Source organism: Xiphophorus couchianus, chromosome 2 (genome assembly GCF_001444195.1).
Source record: "Xiphophorus couchianus chromosome 2, X_couchianus-1.0, whole genome shotgun sequence".
In the NCBI taxonomy this organism is placed as follows: Eukaryota; Metazoa; Chordata; class Actinopteri; order Cyprinodontiformes; family Poeciliidae; genus Xiphophorus; species Xiphophorus couchianus.
The window spans coordinates 285471-305863 of record NC_040229.1 but is presented as its reverse complement, the minus strand read 5'-3'; the positions used below and the strand labels follow the sequence as shown (position 1 = coordinate 305863).

Here is a 20393-nt window from a genome sequence, read left to right as displayed (position 1 = left end):
TGGTAAAACTTTCAACTAAATGAAAAAATGATTACTGGCAGGTATATACTGCATCGTCATACAACAACACTGTAATACAGACTGCTACAGGATATCTTTCCTGCCCACAGCCGTCAGCATCTACCACATATATTTGAAGAGCCCTGGATAATATGAGTTACAATAACATTTAGTTGCTCTTCGGTATTAATAAAGAATTTCTGAACTTAAATTTAAAAGTTTTTTTCACATAAAGTCACTAAAGTATAAATAAGTAAATACAATTAGCTATATTGCCCATCTCAACACATTTCCTGCAAACTGGAACAGAGTTTTAGAATAAAAACTGGAACTGAAGAACGAGCCATGCTTTGAACAGCATGTGTAAGTATTAAATGATAAGATAGCTTGCCGTAGAGACGCCCACGGAAGTGACCCACATGGAAAGACGTATTTTCTCGTGACGTAATGCCTCAGCGCCTGGCAACATGAACTGAGTGATTCATTCTGAAGTTAAGACATGGCTTTCTCTTAGTTTGCGCTTCTATCGGTATAAAAATGTGTCTAACTTGGTCAAACACGAACCTCGATAGCTTAGGCTAACACATGTGTTGATATTTTACCATCGTCTCACCATGAAGTTGCTCAATAAAGATATTGAGAAAGATAATGCCGGGTGAGTGCTAATGTTAGCAAGCTAAAAAAGCATGCTATTTGGTAAATGTGTCACCGTAGACGTAAACGAGCATGTGTAAGCTGCAACAACTCCTGGTTTAAGGGGCGAAGGGGTTTGTAAAAATAGATAAAAGCATTACTAAGGTGTGTCCAGATGATAACTTTTCTATTACTAAGCATAAAACTATGAGTAAGCAGCAACATTTATGTTATGACTCATCTACGCCGTAATTACTGTATCAACATTCGTCCTTTAATGTGTTTGTACCTTTCTAATTAAATTAAATTTTAAAATGCTGTATTGATCCCAAAAGGAAATAAAATGTAACGAATTTAATTAGAGAGCTATTAAAGATGGCGATGGCTGTGGGCAGGAAAGATCTCCTGTAGCAGTCTGTGTTACACCAATTTGATAAAGTCTCTGACTGGAGACAGTTTTTTATGAAGAAGATGGTCAGGGTTGTCTATAGTTTTATTTTATTTTATTATTCACGCAAATAATATTATATTATAAGCATATTTTAATTAATTAACAAAACTGTTGAATATGTGTCTATTCTTCCTCAGTCAGGTGACTCTGGTGCCAGAGGAGGCAGAAGACATGTGGCACACCTACAACCTGCTCCAGGTGGGGGACAGCTTGAGAGCCTCAACCATCAGGTAAACATTAATATCCATAACACCAAGACAGGAAACCGGCCAACGGAGGACTGATGGTTAGAGTTCGACTGATATTTCAAGACTATGAGGATTTTTTTTGTAAAATGTAAAAAATTAATACAAAAATGTATTAATTAAATATTTACAGAGAAGGAAGTTATTTTTTATTTTAAATGTAGTATATATATATATATTCAAAGTCCAGATAAATTGAGCCATAAAGCAAGATGACATCTCTTTAAAAAAAAGTCCAGATTTTCCAAAAATCAAACCTTAAAAAACCAAAAATTAAATTATTTCATAAAATCTGGTAATAAAATTCGGCACATTCTGCAGATTTTTAAAATTAAATTTCTTAAGCCTTTTCCATACAATATTAGAAATTAATTGAAAGATGGAAATAAATAATTTAATTCCTTTTTTAGATAAGGAAATAAACATTTATTACCTAAAATGCAAAAACACAACATTACTCTAGTGAATTTTAACTCGGTGAATTTGAAAAAAATGCCACTTTGGAATTTTTGGCTAAAACATATTTAAATATAAAGGTTTATTTTTTAACTTAAGTGCGAAACATATGAATATATTTTTTGTACAGTTTTGGTTTAATTACTGCCCTGACAGAGCTGCTCTACTGCAATTAGTCGAATCCTGAATTAGTTGATGATTAATTCAATAATGTTGATTAATTCCTGGTAGGGAGAGCTTCTTTCCTTCATAAAATCACCATTTGAAAACTGCTTTTAGCGTTTGCACAAATTTATTTGATGATCTGAGAAAATAACAAAAAGAAGAAAAAATCAGTACTGGGGCACAGCGATCTGATAAAAAATGCTGTGACAATTTAACTCTGCTGATTGATAACACAACACATAATTAGATGGTAATTACTTCTGTAATTACTAGATAAGCATTAATACGCCCCTTCCTGCTGTTTTCCACGTTTCACCACCACAATCGTTACATAACCACCATAATTTTGAATAATCATTTGTAGATTCTAATCTGTTGTATGAAAATAACAGAGTTGTTACTGTCTCCTTCAGGGGAGAAATATTTTAAATATTTTTTCTGAAACTTTATAGTTATATAGAAATCAAAATCACCATTAAGTTGTTAATGTGCTGGCTCCGGTGTTCTGTCTGTGCTACCCATTAATCCGTCCTACCTTGTGGTAATGCGCACATCGATGCTACGTAACGATGCTACGTAACAATGCTACGTATCGATGCTACGTAACGAAGCTACGTATCGATGCTACGTAACGTACGTTAGGAAAACCTGATGAGGCAGCACAGATAGTCAGAACTCCGGTCGGACAACAACTTCAAAACCGTAAGATGTGCTGCACCGTTAGCTTCCATGTTTACTTCCACAAACACTGAGCAGCTTCTTCTTCTTTTTAATGGCGGTTGGGAAAATACTGAGCAAGCTCTCTCTGTGTGACGTTATTGTGCCCTCTACTGTGCATGCGGGACACTTCCAGGTCATTTGCAGTTCACACTGGAGATTACATACAAGTCGCTTAAGTTGGGAAATGTGAACCAAAAAAGAAAGAAAAAATCAGATTTAACCAAATAAAAAGGTGAATTGAGCATGAAGGCCTGCAGTGTGAGTGTAGCCTTTGCTGTCTGCTGTTTCCCACAGGAAGGTGCAGACTGAGTCGACCACAGGAAGCGTGGGCAGCTCCAGGGTTCGGACCACTCTGACTCTGTCTGTGGAGACCATCGACTTCGACTCGCAGGCCTGCCAGCTCAGAGTGAAGGGCACCAACATAGAGGAGAACCAGTATGTTAAGGTCCGACACGTTACCCAAAACCTATTTATTAACTACATCATAAAATTGCACAAAAATCCATGAGGGATGGTGGAGTCCCTGCTCAAAATTCTGTGAAAGAGGTGAACGGAGCCTCGTGCCAGAAGCCCATTAAAATGCATCTACATCGTTTTAAACTGTGTGATTGTGAGCGTGAGTGGGAATAAAAATACCAACAGGTATTTTGTTCCATATAACACAGTAGGAGTGTAACAGGTAACAGGTAAACCTTCTATGGATGCAAACTCGACTAAAAACCCACCTGTCTAGGATTGTATTTGAAACGTAATCAATTACAAATTTATTGATGGAACTTGACTTAATGTCGTGTTTTGATTGTTGATTCTATGTTGTGTTTCTGTTTGATATGATGTAAAGCACTTTGAAATGCCTTGCTGCTGAAATGTGCTATAAAATTTTATTGATTGATTGATTTAAAGAAAGTTTAGTGTTTCTTCCGTATGTAAATGTATTTCATTAACAGACAGAAATATCTGGGAAATTAGATCAATGCAGGTGAAACAACCTGCAAAAACAGAAACTGCTAGTCTTTCATTATTCTTTCTTTTTCCTAGTCTTTTCTTTCTAGTCTTTCTTTCTCTAGTCTTTTTTACACCTTGTTTGTTTCTAGTTTATTTTTTAGTCTTTTATTCTTCCTCCCTTTCTTTCTTTCTTTGCTGCTTCTTTTTTAGACTTTCTTCCTCTCTTCCTAGACTTTCTATCTTGCTTTCTCTCCTTCTAGTTTTTCTTTCTTTTTCTTTTCCATCCATCCCTCCCTTCCTCCCTCTCATTTCTGTAGTATCTCTAAAATGTGGCTGTCATGATGTCTTTTCTCCAGATGGGGGCGTACCACACCATCGAGCTCGAGCTCAACAGGAAGTTCACTCTGGCTAAGAAATGCTGGGACAGCGTGGTTCTGGATCGGATCGGTAACATAAATACAAAAAACATATTTTTAAATTTAATGTTTAATTTACCAGGATAAAAACAAACACTGAGATTAAAAGCCTCTTTTTAATTATACAATTATTCATTCTGTTCATGTTGAACCTTTTTTATTTAAAACTTTTTAAACCAAGGATGTCCAAAGTGCGGCCTGTGGGCCATTTTTCCCCCTTGGATTAATTTTGTGTGGCCTCTGAATTCAATAATGGCACAAATTTGGCCATCCAGCACTTCTTAAGCAAGTTTATATCTTCGTAAACGGAAAATTTTAAGTACAACGCAAATAATTTTTCTTGAATTATCTTTTTATTATCATTATTATTATTATTAGCCAGCATGTTTGCAGTAACAGTCGTAAAAGAAAATTACTTACTTACTTTTGTTGCTGGAAATAAACTAACATTAATGCAAACGTAAATTATCTCGTTTTATTTATCCGTGTGCAGGTAAAAGAGAAAATTCACAATAATATTTATGTGTTTTTAATTGGGGGAAGAAAAAAAAAATTGGCCGCTGAATACTTTCAGTTTGGGGATTTTGGCCCTCGGTTCACAAAGTTTAAACATAAATTAGACCTGAACCTGCATGAAGCGTCCGTTAAGCATGTCCTGGTCTCCGCTTCAGAGCAGGCCTGCGATCCGGCGCAGAGAGCAGACGTGGCGGCCGTGGTGATGCAGGAGGGCCTGGCCAACGTGGTGCTGGTGACCCCCGCCATGACCCTGCTGAGAGCCAAAGTGGAGGTCACCATTCCTCGGAAGAGGAAGGGAAGCTGCAGCCAGCATGAGAAGGTGAGTCTGCTGCAGCGCAGCGTCAGACTGTGGCTGCCAGGCGTTTTGTTTCTCCTCATGTTGTCACATTGCAGCAATAAATATAACGACACTCGCTGGGTTCAAAATCCAGAAATTTTACTCAAGAGTAGCAATACTTAATAATAAAATTACTCAAGTAAAAGTATAAAGGACAGCACAGTAAAAACACACCTAAAAGTACATTTTTTAAAAATTTACTCCAACTCTGATCCTTCTCCACATATCTCTGTCTTTCTGTCGTAAAAAAATGTCCTTGTTACTAGTTTCCTTTGATTTTCTAATGTGGCAGCCAAAGAGTGGCCCTGTGCAACTCCGTCTGTATTTTTCTTCTCCGACTGTTTTCAGAAGAAGAGCGCCTGTTGCTCGTTGTGTCTATGGGGCTCAGCACCGCCCCCTGTCAGTGAGGCATGGTACTTTCTGCCTCACCCGCTGCATTTTCACTACACATTTATGACTGATCAGAAAGACTAAATATGTCACACATATTCATTAAATATATTTTTTCCATAAATATCATAAATATATACTTGAAAGTAAGCAGCAGTACAGCGTATGAATTTTACAGAAATGTTTTTTTCTTTTCTTTCCTCCAGGCGCTGGAGCGGTTCTACGAGGCAGTGATGCAGGCGATTCTTCGTCACATTAATTTTGAGGGTAGGACAATAGCTAAACTACAAGCACCGCCCCCTAATAGCTGAACTACAAGTTCTCTATTTTAATTTGTTGATCCATATGAAGGTTTTCTTTTTGGTTGCTGTTAGTGGTGAAGTGCATCCTCGTGGCCAGCCCCGGGTTTGTCAAGGACCAGTTTTTCGCCTACGTCTTCAAAGAGGCGGTGCGACAGGACAACAAGGTCCTGCTGGAAAACCGACCTAAATTCATGCTGGTCCACTCGTCATCTGGCCACAAATACTCACTCAAAGGTAGGCAGGAGCTGCTGCAACGTTTTAAATTAAACAGTTGGATTTCACTACAAGGATGCAAACAATTAATCCACTTACTATTAATTGTCAATTAACTATTTACCAGGTTAAAATAATTCCAATCGATTAGCTAATAACTTCCGCCTAAACCTTGTTTTATTGTTGTAGTTTGGCCGCCGACCAGCAGAGGGCGTAATAAAGCTGAGCCAGTGCTGTATGGCGCTGAACTGAGCGGTGATACAGAATAAAAGATGGCGGCCGAGCCTGAAAGAGTAACGGTCAAAGCAAGAGCCCGGCTTCAAAATGCACTTTATGCGGTTCTGTTTTGAAATTTAAACAGTGGACAAAATCCTTAAGTTTCTCTCTAATAGCGCTCATTTAGCCGAGCTGCATGACGGAGCAGCGTCACTTTCCATCCATCCATCCATCCATCTTCTTCCGCTTATCCGAGGTCGGGTCGCGGGGGTAGCAGCTTCAGAAGGGAGGCCCAGACTTCCCTCTCCCCAGCCACTTCTTCCAGCTCCTCCGGGGGAATCCCGAGGCGTTCCCAGGCCAGCCGAGAGACATAGTCCCTCCAGCGTGTCCTGGGTCTTCCCCGGGGCCTCCTCCCGGTGGGACGTGCCCGGAACACCTCACCAGGGAGGCGTCCAGGAGGCATCCTGACCAGATGCCCTAGCCACCTCAACTGGCTCCTCTCGATGTGAAGGAGCAGCGGCTCTACTCTGAGTCCCTCCCGGATGACTGAGCTTCTCACCCTATCTCTAAGGGAGAGCCCAGCCACCCTACGGAGAAAACCCATTTCGGCCGCTTGTATCCGCGATCTCGTTCTTTCGGTCATGACCCAAAGCTCATGACCATAGATGAGGGTGGGAACGTAGATCGACCGGTAAATCGAGAGCTTCGCTTTTTGGCTCAGCTCTCTCTTCACCACGACGGACTGGTACAGCGCCCGCTTGACAGCAGACGCTGCGCCAATCCGCCTGTCGATCTCCCGCTCCCTTCTTCCCCCATTCGTGAACAAGATCCCGAGATACTTAAACACCTCCACTTGGGGCAGGACACCCCCCCTGACCCGGAGAAGGCACTCTACCCTTTTCCGGCTCAAGACCATGGCCTCGGATTTGGAGGCACTGATCCCCATCTCGGCCGCTTCACACTCGGCTGCGAACCGATCCAGCGAGAGCTGCAGATCACGATCTGATGAAGCCAAAAGGACCACATCGTCTGCGAAAAGCAGAGATGAGATCCTGAGGCCACCAAATCGGATCCCCTCAACACCTTGGCTGCGCCTAGAAATTCTGTCCATGAAAGTGATGAACAGAATCGGTGACAAAGGGCAGCCCTGGCGGAGTCCAACTCTCACCGGAAACGAGCCCGACTTACTGCCGGCAATGCGGACCAGACTCTGACACCGGTCATACAGGGACCTGACAGCCCGTATCAAAGGGCCCGGTACCCCATACTCCCGGAGAACCCCCCACAGGGCTCCCCGAGGGACACGGTCGAACGCCTTCTCCAAGTCCACAAAACACATGTAGACTGGTTGGGCGAACTCCCATGCACCCTCCAGGACCCTGCTGTGGGTGTAGAGCTGGTCCAGTGTTCCACGACCAGGACGAAAACCACACTGCTCTTCCTGAATCCGAGGTTCGACTATCCGACGGACCCTCCTCTCCAGGACCCCTGAATAGACCTTGCCAGGGAGGCTTAAGAGTGTGACCCCTCTATAATTGGAGCACACCCTCCGGTCCCCCTTTTTGAACAGGGGGACCACCACCCCAGTCTGCCAATCCAGGGGAACTGCCCCCGATGTCCATGCGATATTGCAGAGTCGCGTCAACCAACACAACCCTACAACATCCAGAGCCTTAAGGAACTCCGGGCGGATCTCATCCACCCCCGGGGCCTTGCCACCGAGGAGCTTTTTAACCACCTCGGCGACCTCGCCCCCAGAGATTGGAGAGCCCAACCCAGAGTCCCCAGGCTCCGCTTCCTCAGTGGAAGGCATGTTGGTGGGATTGAGGAGGTCTTCGAAGTACTCTGCCCACCGGCCCACAACGTCCCGAGTAGAGGTCAGCAGCACACCATCCCCACTATAAACAGTGTTGGTGCTGCACCGCTTCCCCCCCCTGAGACGCCGGATGGTGGACCAGAATCGCCTCGAAGCCGTGCGGAAGTCTTTCTCCATGGCCTCTCCAAACTCCTCCCACACCCGAGTTTTTGCCTCAGCAACCGCCCGAGCTGCATGCCGCTTCGCCCGCCGGTACCCATCAGCTGCTTCCGGAGTCCCACAGGCCAAAAAGGCTCGATAGGACTCCTTCTTCAGCCTGACGGCATCCCTCACCGAAGGTGTCCACCAACGGGTTCGAGGGTTGCCGCCGCGACAGGCACCGACAACCTTGCGGCCACAGCTCCGATCGGCCGCCTCGACAATGGAGGCACGGAACACGGTCCACTCAGACTCCATGTCCCCCACCTCCTCCGGGACGTGTTCGAAGTTTTGCCGGAGATGGGAGTTAAAGCTCCGTCTCACAGGGGATTCCGCCAGACGTTCCCAGCAGACCCTCACAACACGTTTGGGCCTGCCAGGTCTGACCGGCTTTCGCCCCCGCCCCCGGAGCCAACTCACCACCAGGTAGTGGTCAGTGGACAGCTCCGCACCTCTCTTCACCCGAGTGTCCAAGACATACGGCCGCAGATCCGATGAAACGATGACAAAGTCGATCATCGAACTGCGGCCTAGGGTGTCCTGGTGCCAAGTGCACATATGGACACCCTTATGCTTGAACATGGTGTTCGTTATGGACAATCCATGGCGAGCACAGAAGTCCAGCAACAGAACACCGCTCGAGTTCAGGTCGGGTGGGCCGTTCCTCCCAACCACGCCAGGTCTCACTGTCGTTGCCCACGTGAGCGTTGAAGTCCCCCAGCAGAACAAGGGAGTCCCCAGGAGGAGCACTCTCCAGTACCCCCTCTAAGGACTCCAAAAAGGGTGGGTAATCTGAACTGTCGTTCGGCCCGTAAGCACAAACGACAGTCAGAACCCGTCCCCCCACCCGTAGGCGGAGGGATCCTACCCTCTCGTTCACCGGGGTAAACCCCAACGTACAGGCGCCGAGATGGGGAGCAACAAGTATGCCCACTCCTGCCCGACGTCTCTCTCCCTGGGCAACTCCAGAGTGGAAGTATGTCCAGCCCCTCTCAAGGAGACTGGTTCCAGAACCAGAGCCATGCGTCGAGGTGAGACCGACTATTTCTAGCCGGAACCTCTCGACCTCACGCACTAGCTCCGGCTCCTTCCCCACCAGAGAGGTGACATTCCACGTCCCAAGAGCCAGTTTCTGCAACCGAGGATCGGACCGCCAGGGTCCCCTCCCTTGGCCGCCACCCATCACACAGTGCACCCGACCCCTTTGGCCCCTCCCACGGGTGGTGGGCCCATGGGAGGGGGGGCCCATGTTTCCTCTTCGGGCTGAGCCCGGCCGGGCTCCATGGGTAAAAGCCCGGCCACCAGACGCTTGCCATCGTGCCCCCCCTCCAGGCCTGGCTCCAGAGTGGGGCCCCGGTGACCCGCGTCCGGGCGAGGGAACGCCAAGTCCAATGTTTTTACTCATCATTGGGGTCTTCAGGCTGCACTTTGTCTGGTCCCTCACCTAGGACCTGTCTGCCTTGGGTGACCCTACCAGGGGCATGAAGCCCCAGACAGCATAGCTCCTAGGATCATTGGGGCACTCAAACCCCTCCACCACGATAAGGTGGCAGCCCATGGAGGAGTCACTTTCTTCCTGAAAAATTATTGATGCGCAACAAAGGCAAAGATGTGATGATAAAAAAGTGGGGGAGATAACGGGAGAAATAATGTAAAAAACATGGCGCCAATAAGCAAAATTGATTTTAAGGGCTGTTGTGAGTTAATTCACTTAACAAAGTTTTATCATTCTTTCAAGAGTAACTCCAGACGGTACTTCTGTTCGTGGGGAACTCACTGATTAACATATTTTATTTTTTTTGTATTTTATTTCTCCATTCAGCCACCTAAGAGGTTAATGTTTGTTATTTTTTATAAATATGTGTAAGTTAATTTGAGAGTATTTGGACTATACAAAAAAAGGTCAATACAATTCAGAGGACAAAGGCATAATATTACGAGAATAGTTTTATTAGAATAGTCGAAATAATATGAGAATAAAGTAAATAAGAGAAAAGTTAATAGTATTAATAGTCATAATTTTAATATTGTTGTCATTTTATTTTCTTAGCAGGACCCTAATACTCTGTTGTTCAGAACCATAATTTTCTGTTTATTCAGTTGGTATTTAATACAGCTGACCCAAAATATTGTTAGAATGATTTTTTAAAAAATTTGGTAGATTATGAAAAAAAACCCTCTTTACGTTATCATGGTCAGCCATCTTGAGACAAGAGAAAACTGAAGTTTTTAAGGAAATGGCCACTTATCAATTCATCGTCAGTAGTTAGTCTTTAGATTAACCGATTAATTGATAACTAGCATCCCTAACTAGCAGCTAGAGGCCTAACTAGTTGTTTGTTTTGCAGAAATCCTGTGTGACCCGGCCGTGACCAGCAGGCTGTCTGATACCAAGGTGAGTTTCTGCTCCGGGTTCACCCGATTTCCTCCTTTAATCAAGGAGTTTTTATCAGTTTTTGTGTTTGACATCCAGGCGGCTGGAGAAGTGAAAGCCTTGGAAGATTTCTACAAGATGCTGCAGCACGAGCCCGACAGAGCCTTCTATGGGTCAGGAACCAGAACCAGCAGTTTGGACCAGCAGCAGCTCCTGTCGCTCATTTGTCTGTTTTCCCTTTTGTACAGAATCGCTCACGTAGAAAGAGCCGCGGACGCTCTGGCCATCGACACGCTGCTGATCAGCGACAAGTTGTTCAGGTGAGGACAGAGGATCATACGGGTCAGATGGGGTCATGAGTTCACAGAATGAACTGGTTGCTGCTAAAAATATTAACATTAGCTGCAACTGATGCACATTTTCTCCTGGTTTCAACATGAAAATTATCCATCCATCCATCTGCCTGTTCATCCAACTGTACACCCATCCATTAAGTCAATATTTCCATTCATCCAACCATCTTTCTATTCATCTATCAGACCAACCAATCATCCATCCATGCATCTGTTTGTTTCTCACTCTCTTTATTTCTCTGGTCTCTGTTTTGTTTTTGTTCTGCGTTCAGACATCAGGACATTCAGACACGCAGTCGATACGTCCGGCTGGTGGATAACGTGAAAGACAATGGAGGAAACGTCCGGTAACTAACATGAATTTTTAAATACTGTATATATTTCACCCTTTATCTGTATGTTACTAAGATATTTGACATTATTTATACTTATCAATCAGTTGATTTGTCCATTTTTGGGGGTTTTTTTCCATGCAGGATATTCTCAAGCCTTCATGTCTCTGGTGAACGTAAGTTGCAAATATTTTGTCTACATAATAAATGCTACAGTCACATCAGTTTCATTTATTTTTCACATTTAAACAGCATTTATTCACTAAATAATTCTGAATGTTAACATTTTGATGGCGGCCATCTTAATTCTTTATACTAACAGCAGTAAATTATATGTAATAATGAACTGAAAGTGTGTTTTCTAGTTTGTATTGTTTTTATCTCCAAAGTGCTGGAAAAGTTTGAAAATTTACCTTGAAAATGTTTGAATTTTACTGTCATAATTTTATTTGATATTTTTTAATGCAATGCAAAGTAAAAAAAAAGCAATTATACCATTTCATCTTTAAGATAAATGTGCTGTTTGATAATCTGACTCCATTTTTATTTATTTTTATGGAATCTCTTGGTGTTTTTGAGTCATGAATATCCTGAACTGTTTCCTCAGAACTGACCCAGCTGAGCGGAGTCGCCGCCATCTTGCGGTTTCCCATCGCCGACCTGTCGGACGCCGAAGACGACAGCAGCTCAGGCGAAGACTGACCCGATTCACAGCTTTGCAGTGATTCTGTGTCGTTGAAACAAATCAGCAGAAGTAGCAAACGTTTTTCCACTTCTGTAAAACCGAAGTGACGCGTTTCTCTGAGTGGCCATATTTCTACCTAACTGAATGCAGTTTAGAGTGGATTGATGCTTTTGATTTGAAAAGCTGCAGGAGCTAGAAAATAATAATCCAGTTGTTGCCAAATCCAGATTTAATTTCAGAGGTTTTCCTTCTGTTTTTGAAGTGTATATACAGCTAATTTTTCTTTGAGATTAAACAGGAGAACCATGCTGCTGAGACTCATTTCACTTCACATCAGCCCAAGATATAAAAATATAATCTTTATTGTGCATTACAACTTTACAGACTCTTTTGTTATTATGGGTCAAGACCCAGTAAACTATGAATCAAGTAATTCAGGATTTTCATCTGATACAGCGATATCAGAGTTCAGTAACATTGTGGTTGGTTCCTCTTCTTCTCTGGCATTAAAAACTTCTGCTGAAAAGAGTTTGAGCAGCTAAAGAACTAAAGTGCATTTTAAGGGTTCGTTCACAGCAGCTCTATGTAGTCCGGTTTAATAGATCTCTAGTTCGTTTGGGGAGGCGTGAATGTGTAATCAAACTCTAATGCAGACAAAAAAAAGTTAATTCTGGTCCACTTACAAACTTCGGTCTCGGTTTGGTTGAAATGAACCCTGGTGTGGTTTGAATTCATACGCTCCAAAAGCAGGAAGTGAACTGCAGCGCAGAGCATTCTGGGTAAATACAATCAAAACAAACAAGCGAGTCTAGCACTAGAGAGAAATGAGATGTTGGTGTTTTGATAAAAAGAAATTCTACAACCACTAAAATTTGATGCTATGCCATTTTTGTTTACGCTTTGCAAAGAAGGAGGTCTTCATGTCATTTCCTTCAGTGGTTTTTGGTGCAGCGCCGCCACAGGCGAGGAGGGGAACAGGTTCTTCAAAAGGTTTGGTTTGTCTGACATGGCGCAGTGTGAAAGCTACGGAAGCCAAGAGCGGACATTTTCTGTATGTACGTTTTGAGATGGCTTTTCTCCAAATAACGAGATAATCTGGAGAAAAGTTTGTTTTCTTAAGATCACGAGATGATGTGTTTGTTCAACCTGATTCCATTCTTCAAGTTTGAACAAGTTTGTTCGAAAACAATGTTTAGCTTGTTATCTTGAGAAAACTATTTGGAAATTAAATAACTATGTCAAGAAATTAACTCTTTTCCAGAAAACCACAGGAAAAATCAACTGGTTTTCTTCAGAAAACAAAGGAGAAATTAACTATCGTATTTTCCGGACTATAGAGCGCACCTCACTATAAGCTGCACTGGGCTATAAACCGCTGATATCTCCGTAGCTCTCAGTTTTCCGTCGCAGAGAGCTGCGTCCTTAATAAATCTGCTACTAAGGACGCAGTCCTGCGTCTCCAACACCGAACCATGGATTCATTCACGCCAAGCTTAATACGTGCAGCAGCTCTTTTTCCCTCCTGCACTGCCAGATCGAGAGCCCTTAACTTAAAAGCTGCATCATATAAACTTCTTCGTGTGGTTTCCATGATGAGCGGGTCAGAGTTTGAAAACATTTCTCCGTCGTGCCCGCTGCTAGCATGTGCTTGTTTTAAATAAAAATTAGCACTTTCTTCTTTGATTTCCCATTTTGATTTCCAGTGATTCACTTCCTGCTAAAGAGCCCCCTGGTGGTTGAAGAAAAATCCACAGAAAAGCAGCACCGGGCTATAAGCCGCATGGTTCAAAGCGTGGGGGGGAAAAGTAGCGGCTTATAGTCCGAAAAATACGGTAGTTATCTTGAGAAAACCATTGGGAAAAGGTATATAGGGAAAAAATCCACTCTTGGCTTCCGTAGAAGCAAACCGCAGCAGCAATTTTTGTCCCCAATCAAACCGAATCAACCGGACCATCAGGTGCGAAAATATCCTAAAGCATCCCAGGTCAGAGCTTCACCCAGCAGGACACTGGAAGGTCTTAATCCAGGCCAAGTCCTCCATGGTTCCCCAGTGCAGGTAGACGATGGAGCAGACCACCATGACATGCATGATCTGGTGGCTGTTCCCCCAGTTGTCGAACAGGCCGGGGCTGAAACGCTCGGGGATCTGGATCACGTTGACCAGCCCGCCCAGCACAGCCAGGGCGTCCATGATGACGAAGAGCCGCAGCGAGTCGGGGCTTCCCACGCCTTTGCCATAAACCCGGAACAGGAAGAGGCTGACGCGGAACAAGGCCTGCCAGACAAACGCCCGCAGGCGCAGGAAGTTTGTGTGGGCCGTGGTGGCGCAGTAGATCCCGTAGGCTGACAGGAGGATGTAGGCCAACATGGCGGCCTGCTGGACGGCCGGATAGCACAGGAGGGTGATGTAAATGATGGGAAGAGCTCCTGGATGAAGACCGATATGACATATATCAGATTCTTCTTTTACACCACTAATAAAACAAAAATTTTTACTTATCAACCTAATTTTATTAGTTGAAAAATATATGGATAAAATCAAAAGATCAAAGCAATTAAGAAAATTTAAAAAAATGTTGTGACTTAGCCTTTGGTTTATATGTATACTTTTCAATCTGTTTGTGTTTGCTGTATTTATTTAGTTCTATGTTAATATAGATTTTATTGTTTTGTCAATCCCTTTTACTATCAACAAAGATAATAAAAAAGACAGGATTTTAGCAGTAGACATTATGCAAATTTACATTTTCCATGTTTTTAATGCTTCCATTTGATTCTCAACTGCTTCTAAAAAAAAACTGCTTCTAAGAAACTGCCCAAGTCCTTTAAAAAATAAATAAATACATAAAAAAACACCCAGCCGTTTTGTCTAGGAAATAAGCCCTTAAAAAACCACTCCCAGGAAGCCAGTTCCATGGTTACCTAGCAACCCCAGCCAGTCACCTAGCAACCCAAGCAAAGCTCCAGGGCGTGGCCAGCAGTAACTGCTTATTTGGATTTAAAGCGACAAGAGGCCCTTTTAAGTTCAACAAATTATATATCTAAAATAAACAAAATTATTATAACACATATAATAATTAAAATAGATTGTGAAGTCTTGGTAGCCAAAATTGTATTTCAAAAAATAATAATTCAACTTTGACAGAAAAAACATTCAAAAAGTGACAAGTAGCCCAAACTAGCTACTTAGCACTGGCTGTCAAATGTTTGGATAAAAATCTTAAACAGCTGCTGCCTAAATGGAAATTATAGCATTCATTTTAATTTATCGTCTGATTAATTGGTTTATTGTTTATTGTGACAGGTACACCTGCTGACTGTGTGTTGCTGTGTGTTGAAAAGCAAAGTTAACACACATTAAATGAACTTTCCTTCAGGATTCTTACCCAGAGTGTTAACGAGGCAGACCCCAACCATGTCCAGGGAGAGCAGAGTGTCGTACACATGCTCACCGCCGATGTGGTTCATGAACAAATGGTAGAGCACTGAGCCAATGGTGGGGCAGAGGCAGGCCAGGTAGTGGGCGACACAGATCCAGGTGCTGTCCACCTCCATCCAGGGGATACTGTACGGCAGCAGCACCAGCAACAGGAGGAAGGGGATGGCTGGGGGGTGGAATGGAGAAAACCTGGGTAAAAATCCTAAACATCCTGTAATTTAGGAAGATACTGCCAGAGTTGGGAAATTAGCTGCATTTACTTGAGTAAAGTTATTATGAAGTATCTATAATACTTCATAATAGTATTATGAAGTATTATAGATACTTCATACCATTGTATTATACTATAATACAATGGTATTAGGACCGTTGTTGAAAGAAAAAGTTAATTTCTGGCTAAAAAAAGACATTTTGAGATAAATTTCAGAAATCTTCTAGAGAAAACAGGAACATTTCAGAGTTTGAAAAGTAAAAAAATAAATACATTTTTGGAAATGTTCAAGTTTTGAAACCCAGAAATTTTGAAAAGTTTTCTTTAAAAAAATGTTGAGAATGATCTCAAAATTTCTATGTATTTTTCTAGCCAATTTTCAATTATTTTTTACTATGCTGTACCTTTAACTTTTACTTTAGTAACTTTATTACGTATCTACCATGGAGTATTAGAACCATTGTTTATATAACAAAAGGAAGAGGAAATTTCTGCCCAAAAAACCTAAAATTTTTAGATCAATTTCAGAAATCTCCTTAAAAATTCAAAAATTTTCATTATTTGAAACTAAGGAATGTGTTTTTTCTAAAACAATTTTTTTTATTAACTTCAATTTGAAAAGTCAAATTTTTGACTTTTCAAAATGTGAATGATTTTGTTATTTTGTAATTATGCTGATTATATGAATTATTTTCAATTTTTCATCAGCTACTTGAGATGCCTTTTTTCCAAATTCATTTTACTCTTGTAATGTCTTTTTACTTTTACTTCAGTAAACATTTGTTGAAGTAGTGCTAGTATTACTTGAGTAAAATTTTTGAGTACTGTTGACTTTTTATAGTGACATTTAATCACAATGGTGACACAGAAATGTCCTCTGATGAAGCTGAAGTCAGGAAATAAACAAAGTACTTCCTCTTTATCTTTTAATAATACAAAAATAATACAACGTGGCAGCGGCTCCAACACATGGGGCACTTTAATGCTAATACCTCTTCACTTCCTCTCAGTAATAGTGTTACTGTTAATGACCCTAAGGCCAGGTTGGAAATGAGACAAAAAGAAAACAACAACTATTTTTACCCACCCCAAAATGTAAAATTTTACCAGTAAAAAGTGAAAAACTAACCAAACAAGTAATATTCTGTCTCAGTCTGCAGGTGACTGATGTTCCCCAGTAGGAGTCACCTTTAAGGACCCAGTTAACCGTCGGATATTTCCAACTCTGGGCATCCTGGGGCAGATTAGAGCTAATACCCCATATCCTCATTACACTTCCCTCAGGGATGCGTGTAACCGGCGTAAGTGAAAGTACAGACCATGTGCCGAGCTGAGCTCTTCCTCCATAGTACATCCCAATTAGCTAAAGCAGTTTCCCCACTTATTCTGATGCTTTTACAGTTTGTTCAGCTTTGGTCCATATTCCTATGGAAGACCATTAATGCCACATTGATGGAGAGAATTTTTTCTTTATATCTCATAATTATGATGTTGCTAATCTCTAATGAGAAATTCAAATTCAAAAATACTTTTTTTGATCCCAAAGGGAAAGTAAATTCAAAATTATGAGACAGTACCACACGTAGGTCCAAAGTGACAACACTGGCACGGCTTCCTTTAGACGGGCTCTTTATTAAATGCCGTGAAAATTATAGAAATAAAACACAAAGCTTTAGACATAGATACATTTACAGACAGACAGGTGACACGTGCTTTAACAAAAGTTACCTCGTGGCCGCCTGCCACTTCGGAGGTCTTTAACAGAGTAATTTTTTGTCGTCCACTCTAAATTAAAATATTAAGTAATTAAAACACCATAACCAACAAATGTACAAAATATTACAAACATAACTACAAAATACCTTGACAGCTACAGGACACGAGGCAGTTACACGTAGCTCTGCTCCTTCTCGGTTTATTCAAGTCTTGCAGCTTTTCACATGCACACAAATCTCGCAATAACTTTCAACAAAAAATAATTTGACACAAAATAAAATACAATCCTTTTACACAAATCTTAAAACGTGAACCAAACAACTTAAAATACATTATCCTAACTGTTAGAAATAAACATACATTTTTTCATGACATAAATCATTTTAGTGACACTTACACCACATACTTTTGAGATTACCTCATAATTATGGATTAGTGTTTCATAACTCTGCGATACTAAGTCATACAACTTAGTATATCAAAATTATGACTTAATATTTCATTATTATTGAGATAGCCAAGTCATAATTATGATGGCTATCTCAAAATTATGAGATACCTTTTCATAATTATGGTTTAGTATTTCATAATTTTGTGACATTAAGTCATAATTCTGAGATAATCTCTTCCTCATCATCACCTTTATTAAAGACACAGGTAGGTTCATATAAATATATATAATAAAAATATTTTAAAATTAATATTAAATATAATTATGATACAAGTTTTATTTTATGGGACTGGCAGAAATAGTCTTCTATACATTCTTAAACAGAAAAGTTTGGGGTTTTTTTTGTTAATTTGAGGAACCTACCATGAGTGAAATGTTCCCCAGCCTGTATCTCAATTATTATTAAATATTATGAGATAGAAGTTGGGTTTTTTCATCAGAGTGGCAGAAATGTTCTTCCATAGATTTCTAAATAGAAATACTGAGGTCTTTTTTTTATTAACTTGAGGAACCTGCTATGAGTGAAGATGTTCCTCATGTTGTATCTCATAATTATTTATAAATATGAGACAGAAGTTGTTTCTTTTTTACATCATAGTGGCAGACATGGTCTTCCATAGTTTTCTAAGTAGAGTTTTTTAACATCTTACCATGACTATAGATGTTCCCCAGCTCGTTGTGCATGTAGAAGAGGCTCCTGAGGCAGTCTGGCGTGGTGGAAACGGGCCGGTATCCCGTCAGGACGTACTTGTTGAACTGCAGGTGCGGCGGCGTCTTCGTGAAGTCCAAGAGCCGCGGACCCCGGTGAAGCGCCATCATGACTCCGCACGGCAGCTAATCTACCACTTCCTCTACGGTTACATCCCAACGCTCAGGCCGCTCAGCCACGGCTCCCACATGAGCTGCAGAAAACTCTGGGCGCTCTGAGATCCATCGCCGGACAGGTGCAAGTCCAAGCATGCAACCTGTTGAGCTGTAAGTGGCACGGCTCGAGCCGAGCAAATCAGCAGGCGGCTTTTTTCCTAATCTGGGGTAATCCCTGCAAAAGAACATGTGCACTGATGCAGCTTCTCCTTGTCATTGTTAATAACTAACTCGCGCTTTAACTTCACGGAAGTTCCTTTAAAGAGAAACGGTGAAGCTACACTGCAAAAACTCAAAATATTACTAAGTACTTTTTAGAAAGGCAGATTATTTAATCTAAAAGTGAAATAAATCTGCCAGTGTAATTTGTACTTTTTATCAATATTAAGGAATTATTGACTCAACAAGCTCCTTTATCTTTGCTGAAAAGTTACTTTTAAATTAGTTTTTTCTTATTTCAAATGTGCCAAGACATTTTAACTAGAAACTAGACCAAAAATATGTGTAAGATTTGTGTTTTTGCAGTGCAGCTGTACTGTTTGTCTTCACCACATTGCAAAACCACAAAATCTCCCAGTATTTTAGTTCCCCAGCTCGTTGTGCATGTAGAATAGGCTAGTGAAAATATACTAGTACACAAGACAAAGCTGACTTTAACTTTTCATAAAGATATGAGCTTTTTTTAAGTGAAGAATTTGTAAATATTCATAAAAAAGTACTAAATCCCATATATTTATATATAAAAAAACATCTACTAGTGGAGTAAGTACTTTAAAAAAAAAAAATCAATATTTACAAATTACTGGCTTAAAACAAGCTCCTATTTATTGTTGAAAAGTTACTTTTAACTAGTTTAGTCTTATTTCAAAGGTGCTAAGATATTTGATCTAGAAACTAGACAAAAATACTTGGTAAGATTTTATGTTTTTGCAGTGTGGTGAAGAGGAATAGTACAGTTACACTGCAAAAACAAAGTGTTAAGTAAATATTGATAAAAAGCACTAGTTTAACTCAAAAAAGACATTTTTTATATATTATAAATTAAGATACATCTGCCAATGGACTCAGTGCTTTATCAATATTTACTAATTATTGATTTAAAACCAACTTCTATCTTTCTGAAAGAAATTTGAAGTTGAAACTAGACCAAAAATACTTGGTAAGATTTTGTGTTTTGACCAAAATTTAAACAAAAAAGAAAAAAAGTTGAGAAAGTGTAAAGCAAATGACATGAAGTTGGGATTGGGTTGTTTTAATCAAATACTGTACAATATTTATTAAGCTGTTCGACTTTCTTAAATGAAACTGAATCACTGCCGCAGTATGTAGAGGAAAGATTTAAAAATAACAGCTTTATTAAACATGAATGGGGGAAACAGTACAAATAAAGCAACTACATAAATGAGCTGCTGGAAATATACACAGTAAAACAGAACCAGAACATAATGGTGGAAGATTTCATCTGCATATAATCAGAGAATAAAATAAAATAGACAATAAAAACTGGTTCCAGGTCAGTTCCCCTTCTACCATCTCTTCCCTGAACAATGGTGTATGGTTTTATTCTTGGCTCTGATAAGAATTTCCTTCAATTATGCAAATAAAAATAATGATTAAATATACTTTATAATTTAACTAAATTGTTTTTATTAGTTTTGTGGATGAATAAATTCAGATAATTAAGTGTCTGTGTTGTTCACTTCATATGTTGGGATAGTAACTCACTCAAGAGGGATTTTGATACAAAAATTATCAAAATAAAAAATGGTTAAAATAAAGAGACAACCAAAACAGTTAGATGGCAATATTACCCCATGAAAATAACCCAAAAATTGTATTTCTTACAGAAAAGTGTGTCATATTTTTGTTTTAAAGTAAAGATGGAAAGCCCATGTTTCGACTGTTTAACCTTTAGCATTTTACACACGTTCTGGTGCGTTTATCCAAAA

The 20393-nt window shown here is 40.8% G+C and overlaps 2 protein-coding genes across 2 annotated transcripts; one reads left to right on the top strand and one right to left on the bottom strand.

The window, feature by feature from the left end:
• Positions 1-434: 434 nt before the first annotated feature.
• pelo (pelota mRNA surveillance and ribosome rescue factor) lies at positions 435-12073 on the top strand. The gene is made up of 13 exons (XM_028037322.1): positions 435-655; positions 1222-1314; positions 2965-3115; positions 3972-4062; positions 4703-4866; positions 5481-5541; positions 5649-5810; positions 10368-10414; positions 10493-10566; positions 10642-10713; positions 11019-11093; positions 11223-11254; positions 11686-12073. The coding sequence occupies exons 1-13, from the start codon at positions 615-617 to the stop codon at positions 11778-11780; spliced, it is 1158 nt and encodes a 385-aa protein (XP_027893123.1). The 5' UTR covers positions 435-614; the 3' UTR covers positions 11781-12073.
• A 1446-nt stretch (positions 12074-13519) lies between these two features.
• LOC114156824 (progestin and adipoQ receptor family member 4-like) lies at positions 13520-18690 on the bottom strand. The gene is made up of 3 exons (XM_028037345.1): positions 18231-18690; positions 15150-15368; positions 13520-14190 (listed from the first exon to the last, which is right to left on the bottom strand). The coding sequence occupies exons 1-3, from the start codon at positions 18397-18399 to the stop codon at positions 13757-13759; spliced, it is 822 nt and encodes a 273-aa protein (XP_027893146.1). The 5' UTR covers positions 18400-18690; the 3' UTR covers positions 13520-13756.
• Between the last annotated feature and the right edge of the window lie 1703 nt (positions 18691-20393).